This window comes from Trachypithecus francoisi, unplaced genomic scaffold, assembly GCF_009764315.1.
Source record: "Trachypithecus francoisi isolate TF-2019V2 unplaced genomic scaffold, Tfra_2.0 Lachesis_group2, whole genome shotgun sequence".
In the NCBI taxonomy this organism is placed as follows: domain Eukaryota; kingdom Metazoa; phylum Chordata; class Mammalia; order Primates; family Cercopithecidae; genus Trachypithecus; species Trachypithecus francoisi.
Genome location: NW_022681465.1, coordinates 57,544,801 through 57,572,481, shown reverse-complemented (window position 1 = coordinate 57,572,481; position 27,681 = coordinate 57,544,801). Strand labels below are relative to the sequence as shown.

Sequence of the window (27,681 nt, the reverse complement as noted above, 5' to 3'; positions counted from 1 at the left end):
GGCAGCAGAGTAGAGGGGTCCATTAAGAGAAGAGGCCACACTTCTCAGGAGACCAAGGAACTTCCTTTCCTGCTGCGACTCTCTAAAATCTTACATTTCTCTTCCTGGACTTGGGAATCGATTCTCCAATAATTAAACAAGTGGACTCCAAGTTTATGTCTTTCTGGGGGTTGAATTCCTGTGGAGACTTGAGCTGAACATATGAGTTCTCTGTGGACCTTCTGGACTCTTCTTGCCTTCAGTGATAAGGGAAGAATGAGGTACACACTTGGGGTTCAGATTTATAGAGACAAAATTTATTAGAACAGGAGGCAAAAAACAAAAAATGGAGGGGATCGGTGGGGGACAGAACCACATGTTGACGTCCCCTGAACACTTACAGAACTATCCCCCGTTCTTCCTCATCTCTAGTCATGAAAGTGGCGGATTTGTTTAATTAGTTATTTCCGATCTCTTTACACTCTCGGGGAATGTAAGGGGCCAGCAGACCCGCTGAAGCCACCTCAGAGCTGGGGTGTGCAAGTGTGTGGTGCCTACATTTGTCTTCTTGTGACTATGGAGATGAGGTTTTATTACTAATGACTCACTCATCCTTCCTGCAGACTAGGGCTTCTCCCCTGTGTGTGTTCTCTGGTGCCTGAGGAGGTTTGCCTTCTGGCTAAAGCCCCGCCCACACTCCCTGCAGAGGTAAGGCTTCTCCCCTGTGTGTGTCCTCTGGTGATAGCCGAGGCTTGACTTCTGGCTAAAGCCCCGCCCACACTCCCTGCAGAGGTAGGGCTTCTCCCCTGTGTGTGTCCTCTGGTGACTGAGGAGGTGTGAGTTCTGGCTAAAGCCTCGCCCACACTCCCTACAGAGGTAGGGCTTCTCCCCTGTGTGTGTCCTCTGGTGATAGCGGAGGCTTGACTTCTGGCTAAAGCCCCGCCCACACTCCCTGCAGAGGTAGGGCTTCTCCCCTGTGTGTGTCCTCTGGTGACAGAGGAGGTGTGAGTTCCGGCTAAAGCCTCGCCCACACTCCCTACAGAGGTAGGGCTTCTCCCCTGTGTGTGTCCTCTGGTGACAGAGGAGGTGTGAGTTCCGGCTAAAGCCCCGCCCACACTCCCTACAGAGGTAGGGCTTTTCCCTTGTGTGTGTCCTTTGGTGTATAATAACATCTGATTCATCAGTGAAACCTTGCCTACACTCTCCATACTTGACTTTTGCAATTTTTGAGATTCCTACCCCCACAAATAATTTGCCTGTGTTCCCTGGATTCACTTTCTGGCCTGTTCTGGACTCTTCTTCCATCATTCTTTCTCCCACTCTAGAGCTCCCCATTTGTCCTTTGGGTGGGCTAGAAAAGGCCCTTGAAATCTCCTTCTGCCATGTACTTTTATTCAAGAGTTTGGACCTTTCTTTGATCTCTTGACCTTTCGTTTTGTCATTACAGCTGTGCGGATCAGAATATTGCTGCTCCTGATTCTGATCCCCTGAGCAGAGATTCTCTGGTTGGAGGAGTTTTCTTGCAGATGGTCCTAGGAAGTTCTGAGTGGAGTGATTGCGTTCCACATGTTGACTGAGAAATTTCTGACTTGAAAAGGCCAGAGAGCATGAGGGACATGGATGGATCTCTGGCTTTGGTTCTGAAAGAGGAAGTTTTTGGTCAGGGTAGATGTTTTGTTCAGGCCTTACCACTTATGAAGGTATGAAGATCAAACCAAGCACTCTTCATATGTTAACAATGCAAGCTCTCTCCCACCAAGTGCTGGATGGACCTTTACAGTCCATTTTTCCATTCCACTTTTATTCACTACATCTTAAAAAAAAATCCAGAGCCTTTTCTATATATCAGCCAGACTAGGTAACCTCAAACAGCATCAGGGGCAGTGTCATTCCTTACATAGATGGAACTGCAGCGACCTTTCCCCCACATTGCAGGTATCTTCCAAGTCCTATAAAGCCTTCCCTGATCACCCTCTGTCACATCCTCCCTCCTTGGTCCCTGGGCACTTTTGCTAACACGAAGTCTTCAGCTACTTTATTCTATTGAGAAATAACACTCTTGGTGACTTAGGTGAGATTGTCCTTAGTGACTTCCTAAGAGGGGAAAAGGATCTATTAGGAGCACTCAGCCTGGAGATCCACAAATGTGGTTAAAGAGAAGATGTGTGAGCAAATCTGAATTTGCGTCTCCTCATTCAAAAGGACATATTTAATTGAGGACTGTTATGTGCCTGGTTCTCCATCAGGAAGTGGGATTCAGGTTGGCCAACACAGAATTGTCCAGGTCCCACTGACTAAAGGACTCTGGGTCCTGCTGCCCCAACTAGGTGCATGGATTGCTTCTATTTCAGATTCCACAAATAATAAAATGAGGATATGCTCTTTCTCAGGCTGCACATCAAGTATTCATGTTTGAGATATTTCATTCAGTCTGAGCTCATTTCAAATACAATAGGAAGTCTTTTTTCAAAATATATCCCTACTCAGGCTTACCTCCATGCTCCCCACCTTCATCCTGCCCACCATTCTCTCTCACCTGGAAACTGAAGCAGCTCTGAGCAGATGACCCACTGGAGCCTATTTTCCAAAAATGAACCAAAGCTGAACTCTTTCTGGCCTTAGGACCATTGCGCTAGCTGTGCCCTGTGCCTGGAACCCTTGGCCCACAGGCACTTGTACTGTTCAAATGCTGTCTCCTAAGAAAAACTTTCCCTGACAATCCCCTGCAACACTCTACTCTCACCACACACTGATCCCCAGATATTCTTTCTGGATTCATTTTCTTCAAAGCACTGATCACTGTCTGATATTACACATATGTCTGTAGGTACTCATATGGTTCCCTAATTCACATGTCATCTGTTCACGAGCAGTTTTTCCGATTGTCTTGATCAATCTGTATTTATAGTTCCTGCAACATCGTCTGGCACTGAGAAGGAGTTCACATAACAGCTAATTGAGATAATGAATGAATGAATAACAACACATGCATATCATTAAGAAATATCAGAGGGGGGGCAGAGCAAGATGGCCGAATAGGAACAGCTCCAGTCTCCAACTCCCAGTGTGAGCGACACAGAAGACCAGTGATTTCTGCATTTTCAACTGAGGTACTGGGGTCATCTCACTAGGGAGTGCCGGACAATCAGTGCTGGTCAGCTGCTGCAGCCCAACCAGCGAGAGCTGAAACAGGGCGAGGCATTGCCTCACCTGGGAAGTGCAAGGGGGAAGGGAATCCCTTTTCCTAGCCAGGGAAACTGAGACACACAACACCTGGAAAATCAGGTAACTCCCACCCCAATACTGTGCTTTAAGCAAATGGGCACAACAGGAGAATATATCCCACACCTGGCCGGGAGGGTCCCACGCCCACGGAGTCTCCCTCATTGCTAACACAGCAGTCTGCGGTGATCTAACCGCAAGGCAGCAGCGAGGCTGAGGGAGGGGCGCCCACCATTGCTGAGGCTTAAGTAGGTAAACAAAGCCGCTGGGAAGCTCGAACTGGGTGGAGCTCACAGCAGCTCAAGGAAACCTGCCAGTCTCTGTAGACTCCACCTCTGGGGACAGGGCAAAGCTAAAAAACAACAGGGGAAGCAGCAGAGGACTGTGCAGACGCGAACGACTAAGTCTGACAGCTTTGAAGAGAGCAGTGGATCTCCCAACACGGAGGTTGAGATCTGAGAACGGACAGACTGCCTGCTCAAGTGGGTCCCTGACCCCTGAGTAGCCTAACTGGGAGACATCCCCAACTAGGGGCAGTCTGACAACCCACACCTCACACGGTGGAGTACACCCCTGAGAGGAAGCTTCCAAAGGAAGAATCAGACAGGTACACTCGCTGTTCAGCAATATTCTATCTTCTGCAACCTCTGCTGCTGATACCCAGGCAAACAGGGTCTGGAGTGGACCTCAAGCAATCTCCAACAGACCTATAGCTGAGGGTCCTGACTTTCAGAAGGAAAACTATCAAACAGGAAGGACACCTATACCAAATCCCCATCAGTACGTCACCATCATCAAAGACCAGAGACAGATAAAACCACAAAGATGGGGAAAAAGCAGGGCAGAAAAGCTGGAAATTCAAAAAATAAGAGCGCAACTCCCCCTGCAAAGGAGCGCAGCCCAGCGCCAGCAACGGATCAAAGCTGGTCAGAGAATGACTTTGATGAGATGAGAGAAGAAGGCTTCAGTCCATCAAACTTCTCAGAGCTAAAGGAGGAATTACATACCCAGCACAAAGAAACTAAAAATCTTGAAAAAAGAGTGGAAGAATTGACAGCTAGACTAATTAATGCAGAGAAGGTCATAAACGAAATGACAGAGATGAAAACCATGACACGAGAAATATGTGACAAATGCACAAGCTTCAGTAACCGACTGGATCAACTGGAAGAAAGAGTATCAGCAATTGAGGATCAGATGAATGAAATGAAGCGAGAAGAGAAACCAAAAGAAAAAAGAAGAAAAAGAAATGAACAAAACCTGCAAGAAGTATGGGATTATGTAAAAAGACCAAATCTACGTCTGATTGGGGTGCCTGAAAGTGAGGGGGAAAATGGAACCAAGTTGGAAAACACTCTTCAGGATATCATCCAGGAGAACTTCCCCAACCTAGTAGGGCAGGCCAACATTCAAATTCAGGAAATACAGAGAATGCCACAAAGATACTCCTCCAGAAGAGCAACTCCAAGACACATAATTGCCAGATTCACCAAAGTTGAAATGAAGGAAAAAATCTTAAGGGCAGCCAGAGAGAAAGGTCGGGTTACCCACAAAGGGAAGCCATCAGACTAACAGCAGATCTCTCGGCAGAAACTCTACAAGCCAGAAGAGTGGGGGCCAATATTCAACGTTCTTAAAGAAAAGAATTTTCAACCCAGAATTTCATATCCAGCCAAACTAAGTTTCATCAGTGAAGGAGAAATAAAATCCTTTACAGATAAGCAAATGCTTAGAGATTTTGTCACCACCAGGCCTGCCTTACAGGAGACCCTGAAGGAAGCCCTAAACATGGAAAGGAACAACCGGTACCAGCCATTGCAAAAACATGCCAAAATGTAAAGACCATCGAGGCTAGGAAGAAACTGCATCAACTAACAAGCAAAATAACCAGTTAATATCACAATGGCAGGATCAAGTTCACACATAACAATATTAAGCTTAAATGTTAATGGACTAAATGCTCCAATTAAAAGACACAGACTGGCAAACTGGATAAAGAGTCAAGACCCATCAGTCTGCTGTATTCAGGAGACCCATCTCACATGCAGAGACATACATAGGCTCAAAATAAAGGGATGGAGGAAGATCTACCAAGCAAATGGAGAACAAAAAAAAGCAGGGGTTGCAATCCTAGTCTCTGATAAAACAGACTTTCAACCATCAAAGATCAAAAGAGACAAAGAAGGCCATTACATAATGGTAAAGGGATCAATTCAACAGGAAGAGCTAACTCTCCTAAATATATATGCACCCAATACAGGAGCACCCAGATTCATTAAGCAAGTCCTTAGAGACTTACAAAGAGACTTAGACTCCCATACAATAATAATGGGAGACTTCAACACTCCACTGTCAACATTAGACAGATCAACGAGACAGAAAGTTAATCAGGATATGCAGGAATTGAACTCATCTCTGCATCAAGCGGACCTAATAGACATCTATAGAACTCTCCACCCCAAATCAACAGAATATACATTCTTCTCAGCACCACATCGCACTTATTCCAAAATTGACCACATAATTGGAAGGAAAGCACTCCTCAGCAAATGTCAAAGAACAGAAATTATAACAAACTGTCTCTCAGACCACAGTGCAATCAAACTAGAACTCAGGACTAAGAAACTCAATCCAAACCGCTCAACTACATGGAAACTGAACAACCTGCTCCTGAATGACTACTGGGTACATAACGAAATGAAAGCAGAAATAAAGATGTTCTTTGAAACCAATGAGAACAAAGATACAACATACCAGAATCTCTGGGACACATTGAAAGCAGTGTGTAGAGGGAATTTATAGCACTAAATGCCCACAAGAGAAAGCAGGAAAGATCTAAAATGGACACTCTAACATCACAATTAAAAGAACTAGAGAGGCAAGAGCAAACACATTCAAGAGCTAGCAGAAGGCAAGAAATAACTAAGATCAGAGCAGAACTGAAGGAGATAGAGACACAAAAAACCCTCCAAAAAATCAATGAATCCAGGAGTTGGTTTTTTGAAAAGATCAACAAAATTGAGAGACCGCTAGCAAGACTAATAAAGAAGAAAAGAGAGAGGAATCAATAGACGCAATAAAAAATGATAAAGGGGATATCACCACTGACCCCACAGAAATACAAACTACCATCAGAGAATACTATAAACACCTCTATGCAAATCAACTAGAAAATCTAGAAGAAATGGATAATTTCCTGAACACTTACACTCTTCCAAGACTAAACCAGGAAGAAGTTGAATCCCTGAATAGATCAATAGCAGGCTCTGAAATTGAGGCAACAATTAATAGCCTACCCACCAAAAAAAGTCCAGGACCAGATAGATTCACAGCTGAATTCTACCAGAGGTACAAGGAGGAGCTGGTACCATTCCTTCTGAAACTGTTCCAATCAATTGAAAAAGAGGAATCCTCCCTAACTCATTTTATGAGGCCAACATCATCCTGATACCAAAGCCTGGCAGAGACACAACAAAAAAGAGAATTTTAGACCAATATCCCTGATGAACATCGATGCAAAAATCCTCAATAAAATACTGGCAAACCGGATTCAGCAGCACATCAAAAAGCTTATCCACCATGATCAAGTCGGCTTCATCCCTGGGATGCAAGGCTGGTTCAACATTCGCAAATCAATCAACGTAATCCAGCATAAAACAGAACCAAAGACAAGAACCACATGATTATCTCAATAGATGCAGAAAAGGCTTTTGACAAAATTCAACAGCCCTTCATGCTCAAAACGCTCAATAGATTCAGTATTGATGGAACGTACCTCAAAATAATAAGAGCTATTTATGACAAACCCACAGCTAATATCATACTGAATGGGCAAAAAACTGGAAAAATTCCCTTTGAAAACTGGCACAAGACAGGGATGCCCTCTCTCACCACTCCTATTCAACATAGTGGTGGAAGTTCTGGCTAGGGCAATCAGGCAAGAGAAAGAAATCAAGGGTATCCAGATAGGAAAGGAAGAAGTCAAATTGTCCCTGTTTGCAGATGACATGATTGTATATTTAGAAAACCCCATTGTCTCAGCCCAAAATCTCCTTAAGCTGATAAGCAACTTCAGCAAAGTCTCAGCCTACAAAATTAATGTGCAAAAATCACAAGCATGCTTATACACCAGTAACAGACAAACAGAGAGCCAAATCATGAATGAACTTCCATTCACAATTGCTTCAAAGAGAATCAAATACCTAGGAATCCAACTTACAAGGGATGTCAAGGACCTCTTCAAGGAGAGCTACAAACCACTGCTCAGTGAAATAAAAGATGACACAAACAAATGGAAGAACATACCATGCTCATGGATAGGAAGAATCAACATGTGAAAATGGCCATACTGCCCAAGGTATTTATAGATTCAATGCCATCCCCATCAAGCTACCAATGAGTTTCTTCACAGAATTGGAAAAAAAGCTTTAAAGTTCATATGGAACCAAAAAGAGCCCGCATTGCCAAGACAATCCTAAGTCAAAAGGACAAAGCTGGAGGCGTCACGCTACCTGACTTCAAACTGTACTACAAGGCTACAGTAACCAAAACAGCATGGTACTGGTACCAAAACAGATATAGACCAATGGAACAGAACAGAGTCCTCAGAAATAATATCACACATCTACAGCCATCTGATCTTTGACAAATCTGAGAGAAACAAGAAATGGGGAAAGGATTCCTATTTAATAAATGGTGCTGGGAAAATTGGCTAGCCATAAGTAGAAAGCTGAAAGTGGATCCTTTCCTTACTCCTTATATGAAGATTAATTCAAGATGGATTAGAGACTTAAATGTTAGACCTAATAGCATAAAAAACCCTAGAAGAAAATCTAGGTAGTACCATTCAGGACATAGGCATGGGCAAGGACTTCATGTCTAAAACACCAAAAGCAACGGCAGCAAAAGCCAAAATTGACAAATGGGATCTAATTAAACTAAAGAGCTTCTGCACAGCAAAAGAAACTACCATCAGAGTGAACAGGCAACCTACAGAATGGGAGAAAATTTTTGCAATCTACTCATCTGACAAAGGGCTAATATCCAGAATCTACAAAGAACTCAAACAAATATACAAGAAAAAAACAAACAACCCCATCCAAAAGTGGGCAAAGTATATGAACAGACATTTCTCAAGAAGACATTCATACAGCCAACAGACACATGAAAAAATGCTCATCATCACTCGCCATCAGAGAAATGCAAATCAAAACCACAATGAGATACCATCTCACACCAGTTAGAATGGCAATCATTAAAAAGTCAGGATACAACAGGTGCTGGAGAGGATGTGGAGAAATAGGAACACTTTTACACTGTTGGTGGGATTGTAAACTAGTTCAACCATTGTGGAAAACAGTATGGCAATTCCTCAAGGATCTAGAACTAGATGCACCATATGACCCAGCCATCCCACTACTGGGTATATACCGAAAGGATTATAAATCATGCTGCTATAAAGACACATGCACACGTATGTTTATTGCGGCACTATTCATAATAGCAAAGACTTGGAATCACCCCAAATGTCCATCTGTGACAGACTGGATTAAGAAAATGTGGCACATATACTCCGTGGAATACTATGCAGCCATAAAAAAGGATGAGTTTGTGTCCTTTGTAGGGACATGGATGTAGCTGGAAACCATCATTCTTAGCAAACTATCACAAGAACAGAAAACCAAACACCGCATGTTCTCACTCAGAGGTGGGAACTGAACAATGAGATCACTTGGACTCGGGAAGGGGAACATCACACACTGGGGCCTATCATGGGAAGGGGGGAGGAGGGAGGGATTGCACTGGGAGTTATACCTGATATAAATGATGAATTGATGGGTGCTGACAAGTTGATGGGTGCAGCACACCAACATGGCACAAGTATACATATGTAACAAACCTGCATGTTATGCACATGTACCCTAGAACTTAAAGTATAATTAAAATAAATTAAAAAAAAGAAATATCAAGGAAATGCCAGAAGAAACTACCTCATTGGGAGAGCTGGTAGGTGTTTGAGAACTTGATTTTTGTCTTTAAGTCTTTCAGCACTATATGCTGTTATATACTTTGTGCATGAAGTACTTAGAATATAAAATCAGAACAAAGATTTAAAAATATAAAATTTGTTCCAAAGAGGCAAAGGCATATAACATGAATCTTTAATTTTGGAAGCCACTGATTTGAAATTTTACTGACTTTAGATGGCATTTTGCTCTACTTAAGAGTTAAAGCATGAAAATTCTCTAGGTTAATTATTTCTTTCCTGTCCTTTAAAAAGAGTAATAGTGATGCCTACCTCTCCCTGCCATGAGTTCTTTCTTCCACTTGCTGCCCCATTTGATGCCCAGTTCCTGGCCGTACTCATCCCCATACCAGACCAGCAGTTCACAGCCTGGCCTAATTACTCGGCAGGTTCTATAGAAGATCTGCCTGTGGTACTGGAAGGCCACCAGGTTCTGCTCTTCATCATCCCGGGCACAGTTCACATACCTGGGATCAAGGCGGGCAAAGGGAAAGAAAAGAGGCAGTGAGTTCCCAGTATCTGTCAGATCCAGGTCTGGCCCATCACCTGCTGGTGAAGGCCTCCATGGTCTGTGCTGACCACATCTCCACCACTCCTCTGGTAACCTTCTGCTCATTCCTAAATCTCTTTCACAATGTCATGTGAACTTGCACTTCTGACTACAGTGTTCATCCTGCCTAGAACACTTCCCTGCCATGCTTAATCAACCATTTTTTCAAAGCCCAACTCCAGACTTAACCTCCACCTTGATTGGCCGTAAAATACGTTGACCTTTAGCTTCTCTAAACTCTAAATTAATTCTGTTTTATACCACAGAACTTGGTGCTGGATCATGTGCTCTGTTTCTAGATTAGCACACATCATTCCAAACTCAGCCCAAGTCCATCTTTCTTGGACAGGCCTTCCTCTAATCACCCTACAGTTCACTCAGGTGCCATTCACTTGACTTCCCCAGATTCCCAGAGAAACTTAGAAGTCTTTTTCTCTTGGCCCAATAATATAGAACAGTAATAGTTGATTTGTTTTTCTATTCTCTGATAGAACGAGAGCCCATTGTGGAAAGGGGCTGGGTCATCCTGCAGCTCGCTTCTGTTCAAGTAGTGAACTTCACTTCCTAACCTGGAACATACTAAGTGCTTAATAAATGTGGATTACATATATTAAAGCATGAATTCAGTGTCCCCCGTGAATCTAGGCTTCTCAAGGTTTATGTTGGTGCCTCAATTTTGTCTAACATACATATTGTGTTTTGATATAAATAAATCATAATATCTATATTGTTGTTTTTTATTTCTAAATGTTGACAGTATAAAACAGCATTGTATGGAGAAAAATAGAAATAGCGGATGTGAAAATCATTGAAGGAGGCATAATGAGAAGGAAGGAGATCCAGGTTTGTGAGAGATGAAGGTTCTGTCTGAAACTCAGGGAGGTACTGGCCTTCCCTCATCCAGTTGGCCCAGGATTTATCTTTTCCATCCACATACTCATAGCAGTTTCTCCCCTTGGTGATCTGAGTTTCAGAAAAATAAGGTAAAGCTTTTTAGAGGGTAAAAATCAGAAGAATTATTTTACTCCACTGTCATCAATGGCCTTTGGGCCTGCAGCGCTTCAACTGCCAACTGAGACCACATGGCCTGCACCTTAGTCATCATCTACACATCTCAGTTGGTTTGTCTAGTCAGAGCAGAAGCTCCACAAGGGAGGATGCACTTCTTTGTCTTTGTACCACTTTGCTCCCAGGTATCCTCTGATCTCTAAATAGGAGTTCCATGTTCATGCAAAGACCCTTGAGTACACAGAGCTAGCCATGTTATCCATACCTACATCCTAACATGTAGAAGGTGATGTCTCACCAAAGGCACAGAAGGGATGTGGGAAGACAGAACAGGGAAACAGTAGGCTCTTCTTACCAGCCAGGAGTATCCATTGTTGGCTGCCTCTTCTGTAATTCGGCCCTCATAGGGGCCAAAGTGCAGACCCGGCAGCAGATCAGATGCCTCGTTCCATACTCCAAGCCCAGCCTGAGGGATGCCTGATGGCCCAATTCTCAGCCCCGGGGGCAGACTGAGGGCTGAACGGTTGGGATGCCCTTTGTTCACTGCACTGTCCTTTACAAATGTAGGGGGCTGATGAGCAGCACAGCTGTCAATGAAGAAGTTCTGACACATCTCACAATCTGGAAGTGAGGGAAGCAGAGATTAGGAAAATTGTAATGCATGTTCTTTCATATGGTAGCTTCAGAAAGAGCTTGGCACTCACATCATTCAGCCCCAATCCTGTACTCTAATTCATTAGAGAAAGGGAAAGATTTGTGGGCCAAATGATGAAATTACTGCACCAGGACGTAACAGCAAGCTGTGGGAGTGGCCAAAAGGGTCACTTACAGAGGTAGTCATCATCCTGTGGCTCGCTGACCTCTTTGTATGCATGACCCTTCCTTTCTCGCAGGCTATACATCTTTCCTTCAGTCTCCTTCTTCCTGAGTTCTAGGTTGGAGAAGAGTAGATGGCTAAAATTGGGAGTCTGGGGTGTTCATCCTTGTTTTATAAGAAAATGTGAAATATCCTACCATCAAATTAGCATCTACCTTTCTACATACTCTAGTCTCCCCCTCTTCACTGCTTCAGAGAGACTTAGACCCCACACCCACACTGACTGCAGATGCCTATTCAATTTTAGTTTCTGGCTCTTCTTATTATCCCATTAACCTCCCAACCTTTCTACTTACAAAATGGTTTATTCATGCATTTTTTCATTCAGAAAGTATTTCTTGAGGGCACATTACATCTTAGGCATTGAACAAAGGACTGGACATACAACACTAAGAAAGTATGGTCTCTATAGGGGATATTCTATAAACTAGTAGACATGTGATGGAAGAGGAAATGTAGAAACGCAGAAAAGAGTATCTATTATCAGAAAGGTATTTTTTGGACACCTTGCATGTATCAGTTCATTTATATTTAATTTAATGCTTTCAAACAATGTTCTTGGTCTATATATACTTGGTTTCATTTTACAGATTACCATTCAGGAGCTCAGAGAATTTATAAGATTTGCCCAAGGCCCCAATGCTTCTCTGTGGATTATAACCCAAGTGAGTGACTTCAAAGTTGATGTTTTTCCATGCTATTCAATACTGTATCCAAGGCTGGGCATGGTGACTCAAACCTGTAATCCCAGCATTTTGGGAGGCTGAAGTGAGCAGATCACTTGAGGCCAGGAGTTTAAGACCAGCCTGGTCGACATGATGAAATCCTGTCTCTACTAAAAATACAAAAATCAGCTGGGCACAGTGGCGCATGCCTATAATCCCAGCTACTCAGGTAACTGAGGCAAGAAAATGGCTATTTTCATGGAGGCAGAGGTTGCAGTGAACCAAGATTCCGCCACTGCACTCCAGCCTGGGTGACAGAGTGAGACTCTGTCTCAGTGAACAAATAAATACATAATTTTAACAAAATACTGCATCTACCTTCTGGTCTCACAGTTGAGTCCAGCTTAAGCCCAGGCCTATGCAAAGTCCACCCCACATAGGTAGACCATACTCATCAACCTTTCTAGAGGACATAGAGAGACTAAAGTCCCCCCAAATATTTTTTCTTACCCTGTTTTAGTCTAGAGTGCCGTCCAGAGGTCCTTACTTCTCCAGGAGGGGACACTGGTTTCTGAGCCTGCTCTGAGCCACTTGTATTCAGTAAATTTGCTGTTCCTGATACTTCTTTCAAACTAGATTCATTATTGAGTGATGCCTTGGGCATTCCCTTTAATGTGAGAGTCACATATTAAAAGACAACTTGCATTTCTTTAGTTCTTTATGGCTTGCAACATGTTTTCATATGCATGACTCTAGTTAATGTTCAAATCTTGGAAATACCTAGAGTGTCTAAATACTAGAGGGAAAAAAGAAGGTCTAAGTGAGTAGTGAATCTGGGACTCTAACCCATATCTTAAGGCTCTTTCCTTCAACTTTCTTTAAAATGTTCTATGTAAGTTAAAGGAAAGGAGGAAGAATACTTGGGAAGACTAGCTGGAGAATCAACAAGATCTGTGAAAGAAGCGGGTAAGAGCTTACAGAAAGAAGGAGGGAATCTTCCATAAACTAGTAGGCTGTTGATGGAAGGGGAAATGTAGAAAAGCACAGAGGGACGAAGCACATCCAGAAAATGAGGTAATAAAGCAGTAAGGTTGGGAACAGAACAAAGAGATGATTGGCAAAAATATATCTAGACAACTAAGAAAGTGATGTCAAAGTTGCATGTTGCCATATCCTGGAAAGAATATTTGGCTTTGGAATTAGATTAGTTAGTTCCTGTACCAATTCTGCTAATTCTGCTTGTCTGCTTGAATAAGGGTGTATTGTTACCTAATTCTCTTCAGTTTCCTGATCCAGAAATTGACATACATGTGGTTTTTTGTTTTGTTTTGTTTTTGTTTCTTTAGAAGGAGTCTCACTCTGTTGCCCAGGCTGGAGTGCAGTGGCACTATATCAGCTCACTGCAGTATCCACCTCCAAGGTTCAAGAGATTCTCCTACCTCAGTCTCTTGAGAAGCTAGGATTACAGGCATGTGCCACCATACCCAGCTAATTTTTGTATATTTATTAGAGATGAGGTTTCACTAGATTGACCAGGATGGTCTCAAACTCCTCATCTCAAGTGATCCACCCACCTCAGCCTCCCAAAGTGCTGGGATTATAGTCATGAGCCCCCGCACCCAGCCCATGCTAAATCTTTATTTTATTTTTATTTTTTTGAGAGGGAGTCTCACTCTGTTGCCTAAGCTAGAGTGCAGTGGCACAATCTCAGCTCACTGCAGCCTCCACCTCCCAGGTTCAAGTGATTTTCCTGCTTCAGCCTTCCGAGAAGTTGGGATTACAGGTGTCCACTACCACGCACAGCTGATTATTGTAGTTTTAGTAGAGATGGGATTTCACTATGTTGGCCAGGCTGCTCTCAAACTCCTGACCTCAGGTGATCTGCCCACCTCCACCTCTCAAAGTGCTGGGATTACAGGTGTTAGCCACTGCCCCTGGCGCTAATTCTCAATATTGTAGTGAACATGAAAGATAATAATGTTCACCAAAGTGTTTTTTGAGCTACTTAATACAGTATGAATATGATATTAATAATTTTTCTCACCAGGCACAGTGGCTAACACCTGTAATTCCAGCACTTTGGGAAGCCAAGGCAGGCAGTTCACCTGAGGTCAGGAGTTTGAGACCAGTCTGGCCAACCCCATCTCTACAAAAAATCTAAAAAACTAGCTGGGTGTGGTGGTGGGTGCCTGTAATCCCAGCTACTTGGGAGGCTGAGGCAGGAGAACAACTTGAACCCAGGAGGTGGAGGTTGCAGTGAGTTGAGATTGTGCCACTGCACTCCAGCCTGGGTGACAAGAGTGAAACTCTGTCAGGAAAGGAAAGGAAAGGAAAGGAAAGGAAAGGAAAGGAAAGGAAAGGAAGGGAAGGGAAGGGAAGGGAAGGGAAGGGAAGGGAAGGGAAGGAAGGGAAGGGAAGGGAAGGGAAGGGAAGGGAAGGGAAAAAGGAAAGGAAAGGAAAGACTAATTTTTTCTCACAGACGGGGTATGGTGGCTCACATCTGTAATCCCAGCACTTTGGGAGGCCGAGGTGGGAGGATGGCTTGAGCCCAGTAGTTCTAGACCAGCCTGAGCTACATGGCAAAACCCCGTCTCTACAAAAAGCATAAAAAATAGCCAGACATGGTGGTGCATGCCTGTGGTCCCAGCTACTCGGGAGGCTGAGGCAGGAGGATCACACTAACCTAGGAGATGGAGGCTGCAGTAAGCCGAGCTTGAGTCATTGCACTCCAGCCTGGGTGAAAGAGCCAGACCCTGTCTCAAATCACTCCCCTAACCCAGAAAAATAACAAACAAACAAAAATTATCTCATAGTCCTGATATCATCTCTACAGTTGAAATCTAACTCTAAGATATTTTCAGCATTCCTTGACCCTGTTACTTATAGTTTAATTCATAAACTTGGAATCAGTCATTCAGAAAACACTAAGGAGGCTCTCAGAGGCCCTGAGCTGGGCTTGGGAGTTCTGAGAAAAATCAGACATGGACCAGACTCCTGAAGAGCTCACAATGAAGAGGCAGCAGGTAGGCTAAACGAATAATTCCAAACAACACGACAGTTCCCTAATTGGAGCCCAGAGGAGGGAGCTGTTACTGCCTTCTACAGAAATGAGCATTTGAAATTAATTCCAGAAGAATATATTTTTAAGTCCTAAACCATTTTCTTATTTGTTGTTTCTCAGTCTTCAAACCTGAAACTCCTCAGGGCTGGAAGCTGCTTCCTCTGATCAGAATGGGTTCCTTAGGAGGGTAGGGACCCTATCTCCTTCTGGGACCATCCACAGTATGAATGGTCTATTTGCTTGGAAGCTTCCCTTAATCAGAGTGTTTTAGTGCAAATCTCACTTTACCATAACAAGGAAAACTGAGGTTCAAAAGTCAGTTGGATGAATTATGTAAGACATATGAGTAAGATAGCATAAACTTTATAAAACTATGAAACTTTTAATGATCTTGTAAGTGCTTTAGAGAAAGAGTTTTGGATTAGACTGCACCAACACTGAATGTGATCCCAGGGATATAACTGAACACTTTTTATCTCAGTTTTCTCATCTGTAAAATGGCTATAGTTATAGCATCTACTTAATAGGTACTATATGTAAGTTGAATAGGAAATTTATGTAAAGTTTATTCATTTAAAATGCTTAAAATAAAGTCTGAAAATACTGACAAAATAACACCGCGGTAGCGATTGTTGTTGCTGTTCTCATTAACTCTTAAAATAATGATGATGTCAGACACTGTGCTAAAGAGATCAGGAAAGGAAGGCAGTATTCCCTATGATAGTCTGTACATTCTCCTTCTCTTACCTATGTTTGGATCTATGAGGAAGGTTTCTTGTCAGCAGGATTTGGGAAATACTTACCTTCTGGTGTTTACTTTGTTCCACTCTTACCGCCATCCAAGGAGGTTTAACTAAAAGGTGATGAGAAATCAGTGGTTTGGTTGGTAAATGTTTCCAAACTCTAGAGATACTCTCTTTTATTACATTTTTTTTCTTTTTGAGACAGAGTCTCCCTCTGTCGCCCAGGCTGGAGTGCAGTGGCACAATCTCCACTCACTGCAACCTCCATCTCCCAGATTCAAGCGATTCTCCTGCCTCAGCCTTGTGAGTTGTTGGGAACTACAGGTGTGTGCCACCGCACCCGGCTAATTTTTGTATTTTTAGTAGAGATGGGATTTCTCCATGTTGGAGATGCTGGTCTTGACCTCCTGACCTCAGGTAATCCACCTGCCTCATCCTCCCAAAGTGCTCAGATTACAGGCATGAGCCACCATGCCTGGCCTAACTCTGGAGTTTCTCAGTAGAGACAGAGAATTCTGAGTCAGAGAGCGATGATTCCAAGTATTATCCAAAGGCGATTTGGAAATGTTTTCTGAAGTATCATTAAGGCCTATGCTTCTATTAGAGGCATTGCTAATTTTCTTAAGATTTAAAAAAATAGACAAAACTTCCTATTTGTTTCCTCCTATCTATTAAGGTATACCTAATAAGGTATCTATTACATTAATTTTTAAAATGTAAATTGACTGACCTTTCATGACAAACACACTGAACAAGTTAGGAATAGAAAGAAATCACCTCAACATAAAAAAAAGGTCATATAAGAAAAGTCCTCTTTTTTTTTTTTTTTTTTTTGAGATGGAGTCTCGCTTTGTCGCCCAGCTGGAGTGCAGTGGCGCAATCTCAGCTGACTGCAAGCTCCGCCTCCCAGGTTCACGCCATTCTCCTGTCTCAGCCTCCCGAGTAGCTAGGACTACAGGGGCCCGCCACCATGCCCGGCTAATTTTTTGTATTTTTAGTAGAGACGGGGTTTCACCCTATCAGCCAGGATGGTCTTGATCTCCTGACATCATGATCCACGCCCCTCGACCTCCAAAAGTGCTGGGATTACAGGCATGGTGGCGGGCGCCTGTAGTCCCAGCTACTCAGGAGGCTGAGGCAGGAGAATCACTTGAATCTGGGAGGAGATGGAGCGAGCCTCCATCTAAAAAAAAAAAAAAAAAAAGGAAATGAAACTATAAAGATTTTTACCAAAACATTGTTAGAAGTAATATATGAATTTGGGCCAGGCACGGTGGCTCACGCCTGTAATCCCAGCACTTTGGGAGGCTGAGGTGGGCAGATCACGAAGTCAGGAGATGGAGACCATCCTGGCTAATGGAGTTGGTGAAACTCCATCTCTACTAAAATTATAAACAATTAGCTGGGCATGGTGGTGGGCACCTGTAATCCCAGCTACTCGGAAAGCCGAGACAGGAGAATGGCCTGAACCTGGGAAGTGGAGCTTGCAGTGAGCCGATATCACACGGCTGCACTCCAGCCTGGGTGACAGAGCCAGACTCAGTATCAAAAAGAAAAAAAAAAAAAAAGAAGAAATAATACATGAATTCAGCATACAAAATCCACACCCCAAACAGTTGTGTTTCTATTTAGTAACAATGAGCAATTCACAAAGGAAATTAAGAAAAAAGTCCCAACCACAATAGCATCAAAAAGAATAGAATAATTACAAATAAACTTAACCAAGGAGGCAAAAAACTTGAACACTGAAAACTACAAAATGGTGCCAACAGAAATTTAAGGAGACACAAATAAATGGAAGGACATCCTGTGTTCATGGATTTGAAGATTTAATATTGTTAATATGTTCATACTGTCAACATGATCTATAGATTCAATGTCATCTCTATCAAAATGCCAATGCCATTATTTTCAGAAATGGAAAAATATCCAAAAATTCATATAGAATCTCTAAAGAAGCAGAAGAGCCAAAACAATCTTGAAAAAGAAGAATAAAGTTGAAGACCTCATACCTCCTGATTTCAAAGCATATTACAAAGCTACAGTAATCAGAAAAGCATGGTACTGATATAAAGATAGATATATAGACCAATGGAACAGAATAGAGAGGCAAGAAATAAACCCTTGTGTATATGGTCAGATGATCTTCAGCAAGGATGCCAAGACTACACAATGGAGGAAAGGACAGTCTGCAAGAAATGGTGTTGGGAAAATTGGATATACATATGCAAAAGAGAAGACAGACTCTTACCACATATCTCATATAAAAATTAACTCAAAATAGACTAAAGACTGAAATGTAAGACCTATAAGTACAGAACTTCAAGAAGAAAGCAGAGGAAAATCTTCATGACATTGAAATAAACAATAACTTCTTGTATATGACACCAAAAGCATAAGCAATAAAAGCAAAATTAGACAAGTAGGACTACATCAAACTTAAAAACTTCTGTGTAACAAAGAAAACATTCAACAGAGTGGCAAGACATCCCATAGAGTGGAAGAAAATATATGCAAACCACATATCTGATAAAGGGTTAATGTTGCTGAGTGAAGTGACACATAACTGTAGTCCAGCTATTCAGAGGCTAAGGTGGGAGGATCACTTGAACCCAGGAGTTTGAGACCAGCCAGGGCAACATAGTGAGACCTCTGTCTCAAAGAAAGAAGATAAAGAGTTAATATCCAGGCCAGGCGCTGTAGCTCATGCCTATAACTCCAGCACTTTGGGAGGCCAAGGCAGATGGATCATTTGAGGTTAGGAGTTCATGACCAGACTGGCCAACATGGTGAAACCCCATCTCTACTAAAAATACAAAAAATTAGCTGGGCATGGTGGTGTGTGCCTGTAATCCCAGCTATTGAGGAGGCTGAGGCAGAATGATTGCTGGAACCTGGGAGGTGGAGGTTGCAATGAGCTGAGATTGCACCATTGCACTCCAGCCTGGGTGACAAGAGCAAAACTCTGTCTCAAAAAAAAAAAAAAAAAAAGAGTTAAGATCCAGTATATGTGAAGAACTCCTATAATACAACAACAACAAAACAAATAATTAAACAATGAGTTCTATGGACTGAATTTTGTTTCCCCAAAATTCATATGCTGAAGCATATTTAATACCTCAATGTGATGGTATTTAAAGGTGGAGCCACTGGTAGATAATTATGGCTACGTGATGCCATGAGGGTGAGACCCTTAAGATGACATTAGTGCTTTTGGCTGGGCGCAGTGGCTCATTCCTATAATCCCAGCACTTTGGGAGGCCAAGGAGATGGGCAGATCATTTGAAGACAGGAGTTTGAGACCAGCCTGGTTAACATGGTAAAACCATATCTCTACTGAAAATACAAAAATTAGCTGGTGTGCCCCTGTAGTCCCAGCTATGTGAGGGGCTGAAGCAGGAGAATTGCTTGAACCCGGGAGGTGGAGTTTGCAGTGAGCTGAGATCGCACCACTGAACTCCAGTCTGGGGCAACAGAGTGAGGCTGTCTAAAAAAAAAATCTTCTAGTGGATAGTATTGCTTTTATAAGAAGAGGAAGATATTCCTTCTCCTTCCTACTGTGGGCACACAAATAATTCATGTAAATACACAGTGAGTTGGAGGCTGCCTACAAGTCAGGAAGAGAGCCCTCACCGGAACCCAACCATGCTGGCACTCTGATTTACTTCCAGGCTTCAGAAATGTCAGAAAGGAAATTTCTGTTGTTTAAGTCACCCAGTATATGGTATTTTCTTGTGGCAGCCTGGGCTGACTAATGCAATGGGCAAAAAACTTGAGTAGAGATTTCTCGAAAGAAGATACATATATGGCCAAGAGGCATATGAAAATATGCTTAATTTCACTAATCATCAGGGAGATGAAAATTAAAACCACAATGTGATATCACCTTATCCTGTTATGATAGCTTCTGTCAAAAAAAACAGAAAATAGCAAGTGCTGGCGACAATGTGGAGAAATTAGAACACTTGCTCATTGTTGGTGGGTGGATTAGTCTGTTTTCTGCTGCTTTCCTAGAATGTAACAGAGTAGGTGATTTATGTGGTTTTTGTTGTTGTCGTTGTTGTTGTTGTTTTTGAGACAGAGTCTCATTCTGTTGCCTAGGCTGGAGTGCAGTGGTGCGATCTCGGCTCACTGCAACCTCTGCCTCCCAGGTTCAAGTGATTCTTCTACTTCAGCTTCCCGAGTAGCTGGGATTATAAGTGTACTCCACCACGCCTGGCTAATTTTGTATTTTTAGTAGAGATGGGGTTTCACCAAGCTGGCTAGGCTGGTCTCGAACTCCTGACCTTGTGATCCACCTGCCTCGGCCTACCAAAGTGCTAGGATTACAGGCGTTAGCCACCGCGTCTGGCCCAGAGTGGGTAATTTATACGGAAAATAATTATTTGGCTTGTGGTTCTGGAGGCTGGGAAGTTGAAGAGCATGGCACTGGCATCTTGCAAGGTGCTTCAAGCTGCATCATGACATGGTGGAAGGGTAAGTGTGCAATGTGAGACAGAGAGAAAGACAGGGAAGGGCCCAACTCATCCTTTTCATCAGGAACCCACTCCTGCAATAACTAACTCACTCTTGTGATAATCGCATTAATCCATTCATGAGGTTGGAGCTATCATTACCTAAGCACCTCTTAAAGGCTCTACCTGTTAATACTGTTACGATGGCAACTAAGTTTCCAATACGTGAACTTCCACACATTCAAACCATAGTAGTGGGAATGTAAAATGGTGCAGACACTGTAAGAAACAGTATGGCACTTCCACAAAAAATTAAAACCAGAACTACCTTATGATCCAGAAATTCCACTTCTGGTTATACAATATAGTAAAAAGAATTAAAAACCGATCTCAAAGAGATATTTGCACACTGATAGTTATTACAGCGTTATTCACAATAGACAAGAGGTAAAGCAACCTAACACCCATTGACGAATGAATGGATTTTAAAAATGTGGTATATACATGGAGAGGAATATTATTCAGACTTAAAAAAGAAGAAAATCTTGCCACATGCTATGACATGGGTGAATCTTGGGGACGTTATGCTAAGTGATTAAATAAGCCAGTCACAAAAAGAAAAATATTTCATAGCTGATTCTACATATATGAGGTATCGAAAGTAATCCAATTCATAGGAACAGAATTGCAGTTGCCAAGAGCTGGAGGGAGGAGGAAATAGGGTGTTATTGTTCCGTGGGTATAGGGTTTTAGTCATGCAAGATAAAAAGTTCTAGGGTTCTATTGCACAACAATGTGCTTATAATTAATAAAGTTGTACACTTAAAAATTGTTAGAGAAGTAAATATATGTTATTGTATTCCTTGCCACAATAAAAAACAAATTGACTTAAACTGGGGATTTTAACTGAGTTCAGATAAAGATGTATAGATGTGTGATAAACCACAGGAGATAGATTCCCTCTAAAGAGACATTCTTTTCACGTCAAAGCATTTGCAGAAAAGCAAACACTGGCCTTTCATACCTCTTATGCCACTTTTAGGTCCTAAGGAATCTAAAATTCATAGATGGGGAAACCGTAGACTGAATCCAAGTTGCTTTCTCTAGTTTGGGCAGATTGACTCTTTTTACTTCTAAACTCTCCTGACCAAGAAGTAGAAGAGAAAATGAGCTTCACACTTTCATTTTATAATTATGGCACATTATTTTATTTACTTGATGCTATCTCTGGTCAGTGACATATGGGAAAGATCAGGGAAACTAAACAGCTCTCTCAAACCCACTCCAGAATTGAGACAAAAAAGTAGATTCATTTTGGTATAAGAGGATCATATAGTATGATTAAATGTACGTAAATGATGTATCTTTACTTAATATTACTTCTTCTTCTAAGACATTTAACTCAATAACTAAACTATTATGAGATTGGTGTTAGAAAGATTTTTTGTGGATTTACAGTTTAATTACATTTTCTTTAATTGTTCTATTATTTATTAAAAATGTTTAGCAAAAACAATTTTTTTAAAAAAAGGAATGACAAATTTTAAACATATAGAAAACAATGGAGAATAGTACTGGAAAACCCATACATCCATCACCATTCAGTCCAATGTCAACATTCTGTCACAACTGTTTCAGGTCTTTTTATGTTTATTTCAAAATTTAAAAACAAAAATAAAAACAAACAAAAAAACTAACCAAACCACAGGGAAGCCACCTGCCAGCCCTTCCTTCTTTTGTTGTGATAATAAATGGTTTGAATTTGGCATTCTTATTCACATTTAGATTTTATGCATTTGCCACTTATTATTACATCTATAAATACTATACATAGTTTACAGGTTTGAAAACTTTATATGAGGCCAGGTGTGGTGGCTCACAACTGTAATTCCAGCACTTTGGGAGACAGAGGCAGGTCTGCCACTAGCCTGGCTAATATGGCAAAATCCCATCTCTACCAAAAATACAAAAATTGGTCCAGCATGGTGGCACGTGCCTGTAGTCCCAGCTATTCGGGAGGCTGAGGCAGGAGAATCGTTTGAACTTGGGAGGTGGAGGTTGCAGTGAGCTGAGATTGTGCCACTGCAATCCAGCCTGGGCAACAGAGCGAGACTCTATCTCAAAAACAAAAACTAACCAACAACGATATATGAATAATCTCTTACTGTATATACTGTCTTGCATTTTGCTTGTTTGTTGAACATTTATGTTTTTGAGGGAAAACTCTTCTTCCTTTGTTAAATTCTGAAATGTAGCTGAGACCTAAACCCAGGCTGGTTTCAGGAGGTCACTTTTTTCCCCCCAGACAGAGTCTTCTTATTCTGTTGCCTAGGTTGGAGGGTGGTGGTGGCATGATTTCGGCTCACTGCCACCTCCGCCTCCTGGGTTCAAGCTATTCCCCAGCCTCAGTCTCCTGAGTAGCTGGGATTATAGGCACCCACCACCACACCCGGCTAATTTTTTTTTTTTTATTTTTAGTAGAGACGGAGTTTCACCATGTTGACCAGGCTTGTCTCGAACTCCGACCTCAAGTGATACACCCTCCTCGGCCTCCCAAAGTACTGGGATTATGGGTGAGTCCCCATGCCTGGCCAAGAGGTCACTTCTAAATCTTCCTGGGGGCTATGCACGGTGCCTCATGCCTGTAATCCCAGCACTTTGGGAGGCTGAGGTGGGAGGATGGCTTGAGCCCAGAGTTTGAGGCTGCAGTGAGTTATGATTGTGCCACTGCACTCCAGCCTGGGTGACAGAGTGAGACTTTGTCTGTAATAATAATAACCATCATCATCATCATCATCCCAGCACTTTGGGAGGCCAAGGCAGGCAGATCACTTGAGGCCAGGAATTCGAGATCAGCCTGGCCAATATGGTGAAACCCCATCTCTACAAAAAATACAAAAATTAGCTGAGCATGGTGGTGCACATCTGTAGTCCCAGCTACTTGAGAAGCTGAGGTGGGAGAATTGTTGAACCCGGAAGGCAGAGGTTGCAGTGAGCCGAGATTGCACCACTGTACTCCAGCCTGGACAATAGAGCAAGACTCTATCTCAAAATAAATAAATAAATAAATAAATAAATAAAAATAGGCCAGGCATGGTGGCTCACAGCGATAATCCCAGTACTTTGGAAGGCCAAGACGGGTAGATCACCTGAGGTTGGAAGTTCGAGACCAGCTTGACCAACATGGAGAAACTCCATCTCTACTAAAAAAAATTACAAAAAATTAGCTGATCATGGTGGCACATGCCTGTAATCTCAGTTACTTGGGAGGCTGAGGCAGGAGAATCGCTTGAACCTGGGAGGCGGAGGTTGCAGTGAGCCAAGATCACACCATTGCGCCCCAGCCTGGGCAATAAAAGTGAAACTCCATCTCAAAAAAAAAAAAAATCCTCCTTCCCTTCCCTCTTACCTTGCTGCCTAGGTGTCCATTCTTCATCAGAATCTTCTGTGTCACCCACTTGGAGTTTGATGGCCTGCCTTCGGTGACACATGAAAGCTGGTCGAGTGGCTCTGAGACCTGAAAAGAAGCAAAAATTTTGTTCTAAAACGGAAGAGCTGGGAGGAGGAACAAAGGGCAGTGGCAATGGAAGGCACCACAAACCCAATACTGCTCAGTCTGATGAGCTGGGAGAGTCTTGAACAAGGTTAAGATGTGACCTCTGCGTGGTCAGTATCCACACTCAGTCCTGCACTGATGCAAAAGAACAAAATTTCCCTCCAGATTTGTCTCCATGCAAAAGGGAATTGTGGGCAGATGCCACCACCTGAGAACTAAAATAATATAGGGACCAAAGACCTGTTTTATGTCTCCCAGACTGGTCTGTGCCCAGCACTTCCTGTTACCTATAGTAATCAGTGCATTATAGTTCCTTTTCACATTCCTATAGCGAGTTTTCTCCCAGTCTCCCATCTCTGCCCATTCTTCCTTGGTGAAGTATATGGAAATGTCTTTGAAGGCATCTTTGACCTAGAGGAAGTAACAGATTCTGTCAGTGATTTACTAGTACACATCGAGCTGGTCCTTTTCCTCTACCCTGTGTGTAGGGCATAGCCTGGGGCCTCTGGGAGTCTCTGTGAAATATAAAGACCTTCCCTCCTTCTCCAGATTGTGTCCCATTTAACTGAGCAGATGCTGAGCATTCCTAGCTCTCTGCTGACACAGAGCACTCACTGATGCTAGTGTTCTTTTCTCCCCCATGTCCTGCCCAGGACCAGCTGCCCCCATTCCATGCACATTCAGACAGGGTCACCCAAGGGTATAGGCCAGGAGTCTGCAGCACTCCAGAGATCAGCTCCTGCTAGGAGTCTGGCTTCGCCTCCCCGACGTCTCACCGTGGGCTTCCGCTCTGTTCTCTCTGCGTCTTCTTCTGGGCTCTCCTCTTGGGACCTTTCAGGGCTCATGGTGCTGGGACTGTCTAGAAGGACTTGCTCCAATTCCAAGTGTGGGAAGGGCTCTGAGTCTCCCAGCTCCTAGGCCAAAGGCTCCTGTGGAAGGAGAAGGTGCTGAGAGCGGGCAACAGCCCTGAGCACTGCCCAGAACCAGGCTCTGTCTTCTCCATCTGGCTGGGGTGTTCAGAGCAGAAAGATGTGGGTTCCTGGTGAGGTCTCAAGCACCCCAGGAAGGTCTAGGGGGTACTAATGGGATGGGAAGGTTGAGGAAATTCTGAGTTTCAGGTAAAGGAGATTTGGACCTCTTATTAAGAAGTTTTAGGGTCTTTGACGCTGAGGTTATTTGGTCCTTGAAACTGAAGCGGTTGAGTTTTCAGGCTATTTAGGTTATCTGAGGTTGGGGAAATTTGGTCTCTGTGGGTGAGATATTTATGGTTCCTCAGGCTGAGGGATTTGGGGTGCCATAGTGTGAGGGGAATTGTGGCTCCTCAGGCTCAGAATGTCTAAGCATTAGGAGATGTTCCTCTGGGTGAAGGGATTTGGGGTCCCTGAAGTACTTTGGGGGTTTCATGCTGAGGTGATTTTAGGTCCCTCAAGATGGCAGAATTTGGGGTCTCTTGAGGCTGAGAGGATTTGGAGCTTCTCAGGGTCAGGGGATTTCGGGTCTCCCAGGCTAAAATTTGAAGGTCTCGGGATGAGGATTTACGAGGGTTTACAAGGGTTTCACGCTGCACGACAAAGGCTCCCCATGCTCTTCACAGTCTCTCGTGCTCTTCTGCCGCGGTGTTCACCCTGGCAGGACGTCCTCTCAGAGCCCCTCAGGAGATGAGCGGTGCTGGAAGGCGAGGCGCCAGGCTGTAGAGCTGTCAGCCAATCAGCGCTGAGACCAAGGCGAGCCCGCCATTCGGCAGTCAGGAGGTGCTAAATGGGCGGGGAGTAGGGCGGAGCCTTGCCTGTCAGTCACGGGCACAACCCGGTTTCGGGCTCAGGAGGTCGGGTAGGGGCCTGGCTCTTCCCGCCCTTGGAGGTCCCTCACCACCCCGCGGGGATTGCGTGTAACCATGTGTAATCCTCCTGTGCGCAGGCGCAATTTCTTCGAGGTTTTATTACTTGTTTTTCCCCAACTCCGGTGTTTGCGACTCAGCCGGGAGGCGGGGCTGCTCCTCAGGTCCCTCCGCAGGCCTGTGTCTTCTGAGGGAACACTGTGTCTTTTTGAATTACCAGAGCTCTTGCACTGATTCTCATCTGGGAGGGTTGATGTTCCTTTAACTGTGGTGTAAGTTGGGTATTGTTGGGTATTGTCAGCTGACTTCGTTTCTGGATGCTTCAGAGAGCCAGGGTTCTGTACAGGACCCTTACTTGTGGGTGAATTGTGCTTGGTTTCACAGATGTTGTATTAGCTGGCCAATGTTGGTATTGTAGTTAGGGCTGTGATCCAATAGATGGTGCTTAAGAGGAAAGGTTGCTATCTCCGGCAGCTAGGCTCTTTTGTACTTTGCGTTTGCAGGCGTGCTTTGCGGTGAGACGGGAGAGCGATAGCCCTTTACCAGCTCCTGGACCTTAGTGGAGCCTCCTGTGATCACTGGCGCCTGCCTGCGTTTCTTTTGTTAAGTATTCTGGGCTGCGGGGCTCCCTCGGGCAGAGACTGCATAGGTCGCCCCCTTTCTGGACTGGCTCTCTGAAGGGAGGCATACCTCGATCCCTCGCTGCCCAGTATCCCAAATGTCTCACCTCTCTCAGTGCTCTGAGAGTGAGGGCCCCTCCCCCGTTCAAGTGCTAGCCACAGATCTCCTCCTCGGTATCCCTAGCTACATGCCACAGCCCTGGAACACCAAGAAGTCCTATGGCTTGGGGTTGGGCTCTCGCTGCGCTGGGGAATCCAATGTGTTCCTGGATCACAGGGAAGGTACTCAAGTGGAGCGGTGCACTCAGGCTGGGCTGCAGAGGCTGTGCTGTGCACCTGCTCTTGCAGAGTGGCTAGGCATGGACCCTGGGAGGGGCCAGTGGGCAGGAGGACTGGCAGAACAGAGGCACCCAAGTCCCACAGGGAAGTTGCCCCTGCTGTCTCCTGGCTCGGAGGTCAGCTGCTGCCAGAGTCTCCTGCAAGGAGATAGGGAGCCTTGGGGAATTGGCGTCTGTATTAGTCCATTCTCGAATTGATATAAAGAAATACCCAAGACTGGGTAATTTCTAATGAAAATAGATTAAATTGGCTTATTTTTCTGCAGACTGTACAGGAAGCATGATGCTGGCACCTGCTTGGCTTCTTGGGAAACTTACACTCATGGCAGAAGGTGAAAGGGGAGTCAGCACTTCACATGGCCAGAGCCAGGAGGAAAAGAGAAAAGCGGGGAGGTGCTATACACTTTTAAACAACCAGATCTCACTATACAGTTCCAAAGAGGTATGGTGCTAAACCATTCATAAGAAGTTTGCCCTGTGATCCAGTCTTCTCTCACCAGGCCCCACCTCTAACACTGGGGATTACATTTCAACATAAGATTTGAACAGGGACACAGATACAAACCATATCATTCCATTATATGGAATGCTACCGTATAATCATTAACTCAAAATAATTTAAAGACTGAAATGTAAGACCTAAAAGTACAGAACTCCAAGAAGAAAAAAATAAAATCTTTATAACGTCAGAATGAGCAATTACTTCTTGTATATGACACCAAAAGCATAAGCAACCAAAGCAAAAT

The 27,681-nt window shown here is 43.5% G+C and overlaps 1 protein-coding gene across 1 annotated transcript; it reads right to left on the bottom strand.

The window, feature by feature from the left end:
- Nucleotides 1-1,373: 1,373 nt before the first annotated feature.
- PRDM9 (PR/SET domain 9) lies at nucleotides 1,374-25,015 on the bottom strand. The gene is given in 11 exon segments (XM_033178589.1): nucleotides 1,374-1,619; nucleotides 9,500-9,590; nucleotides 9,592-9,693; nucleotides 10,663-10,739; nucleotides 11,140-11,405; nucleotides 11,614-11,715; nucleotides 12,837-12,993; nucleotides 16,191-16,240; nucleotides 23,994-24,101; nucleotides 24,428-24,551; nucleotides 24,917-25,015. Coding segments are annotated over 11 exon segments (1,392 nt in total). The 5' UTR covers nucleotides 24,986-25,015.
- Nucleotides 25,016-27,681: the final 2,666 nt, after the last annotated feature.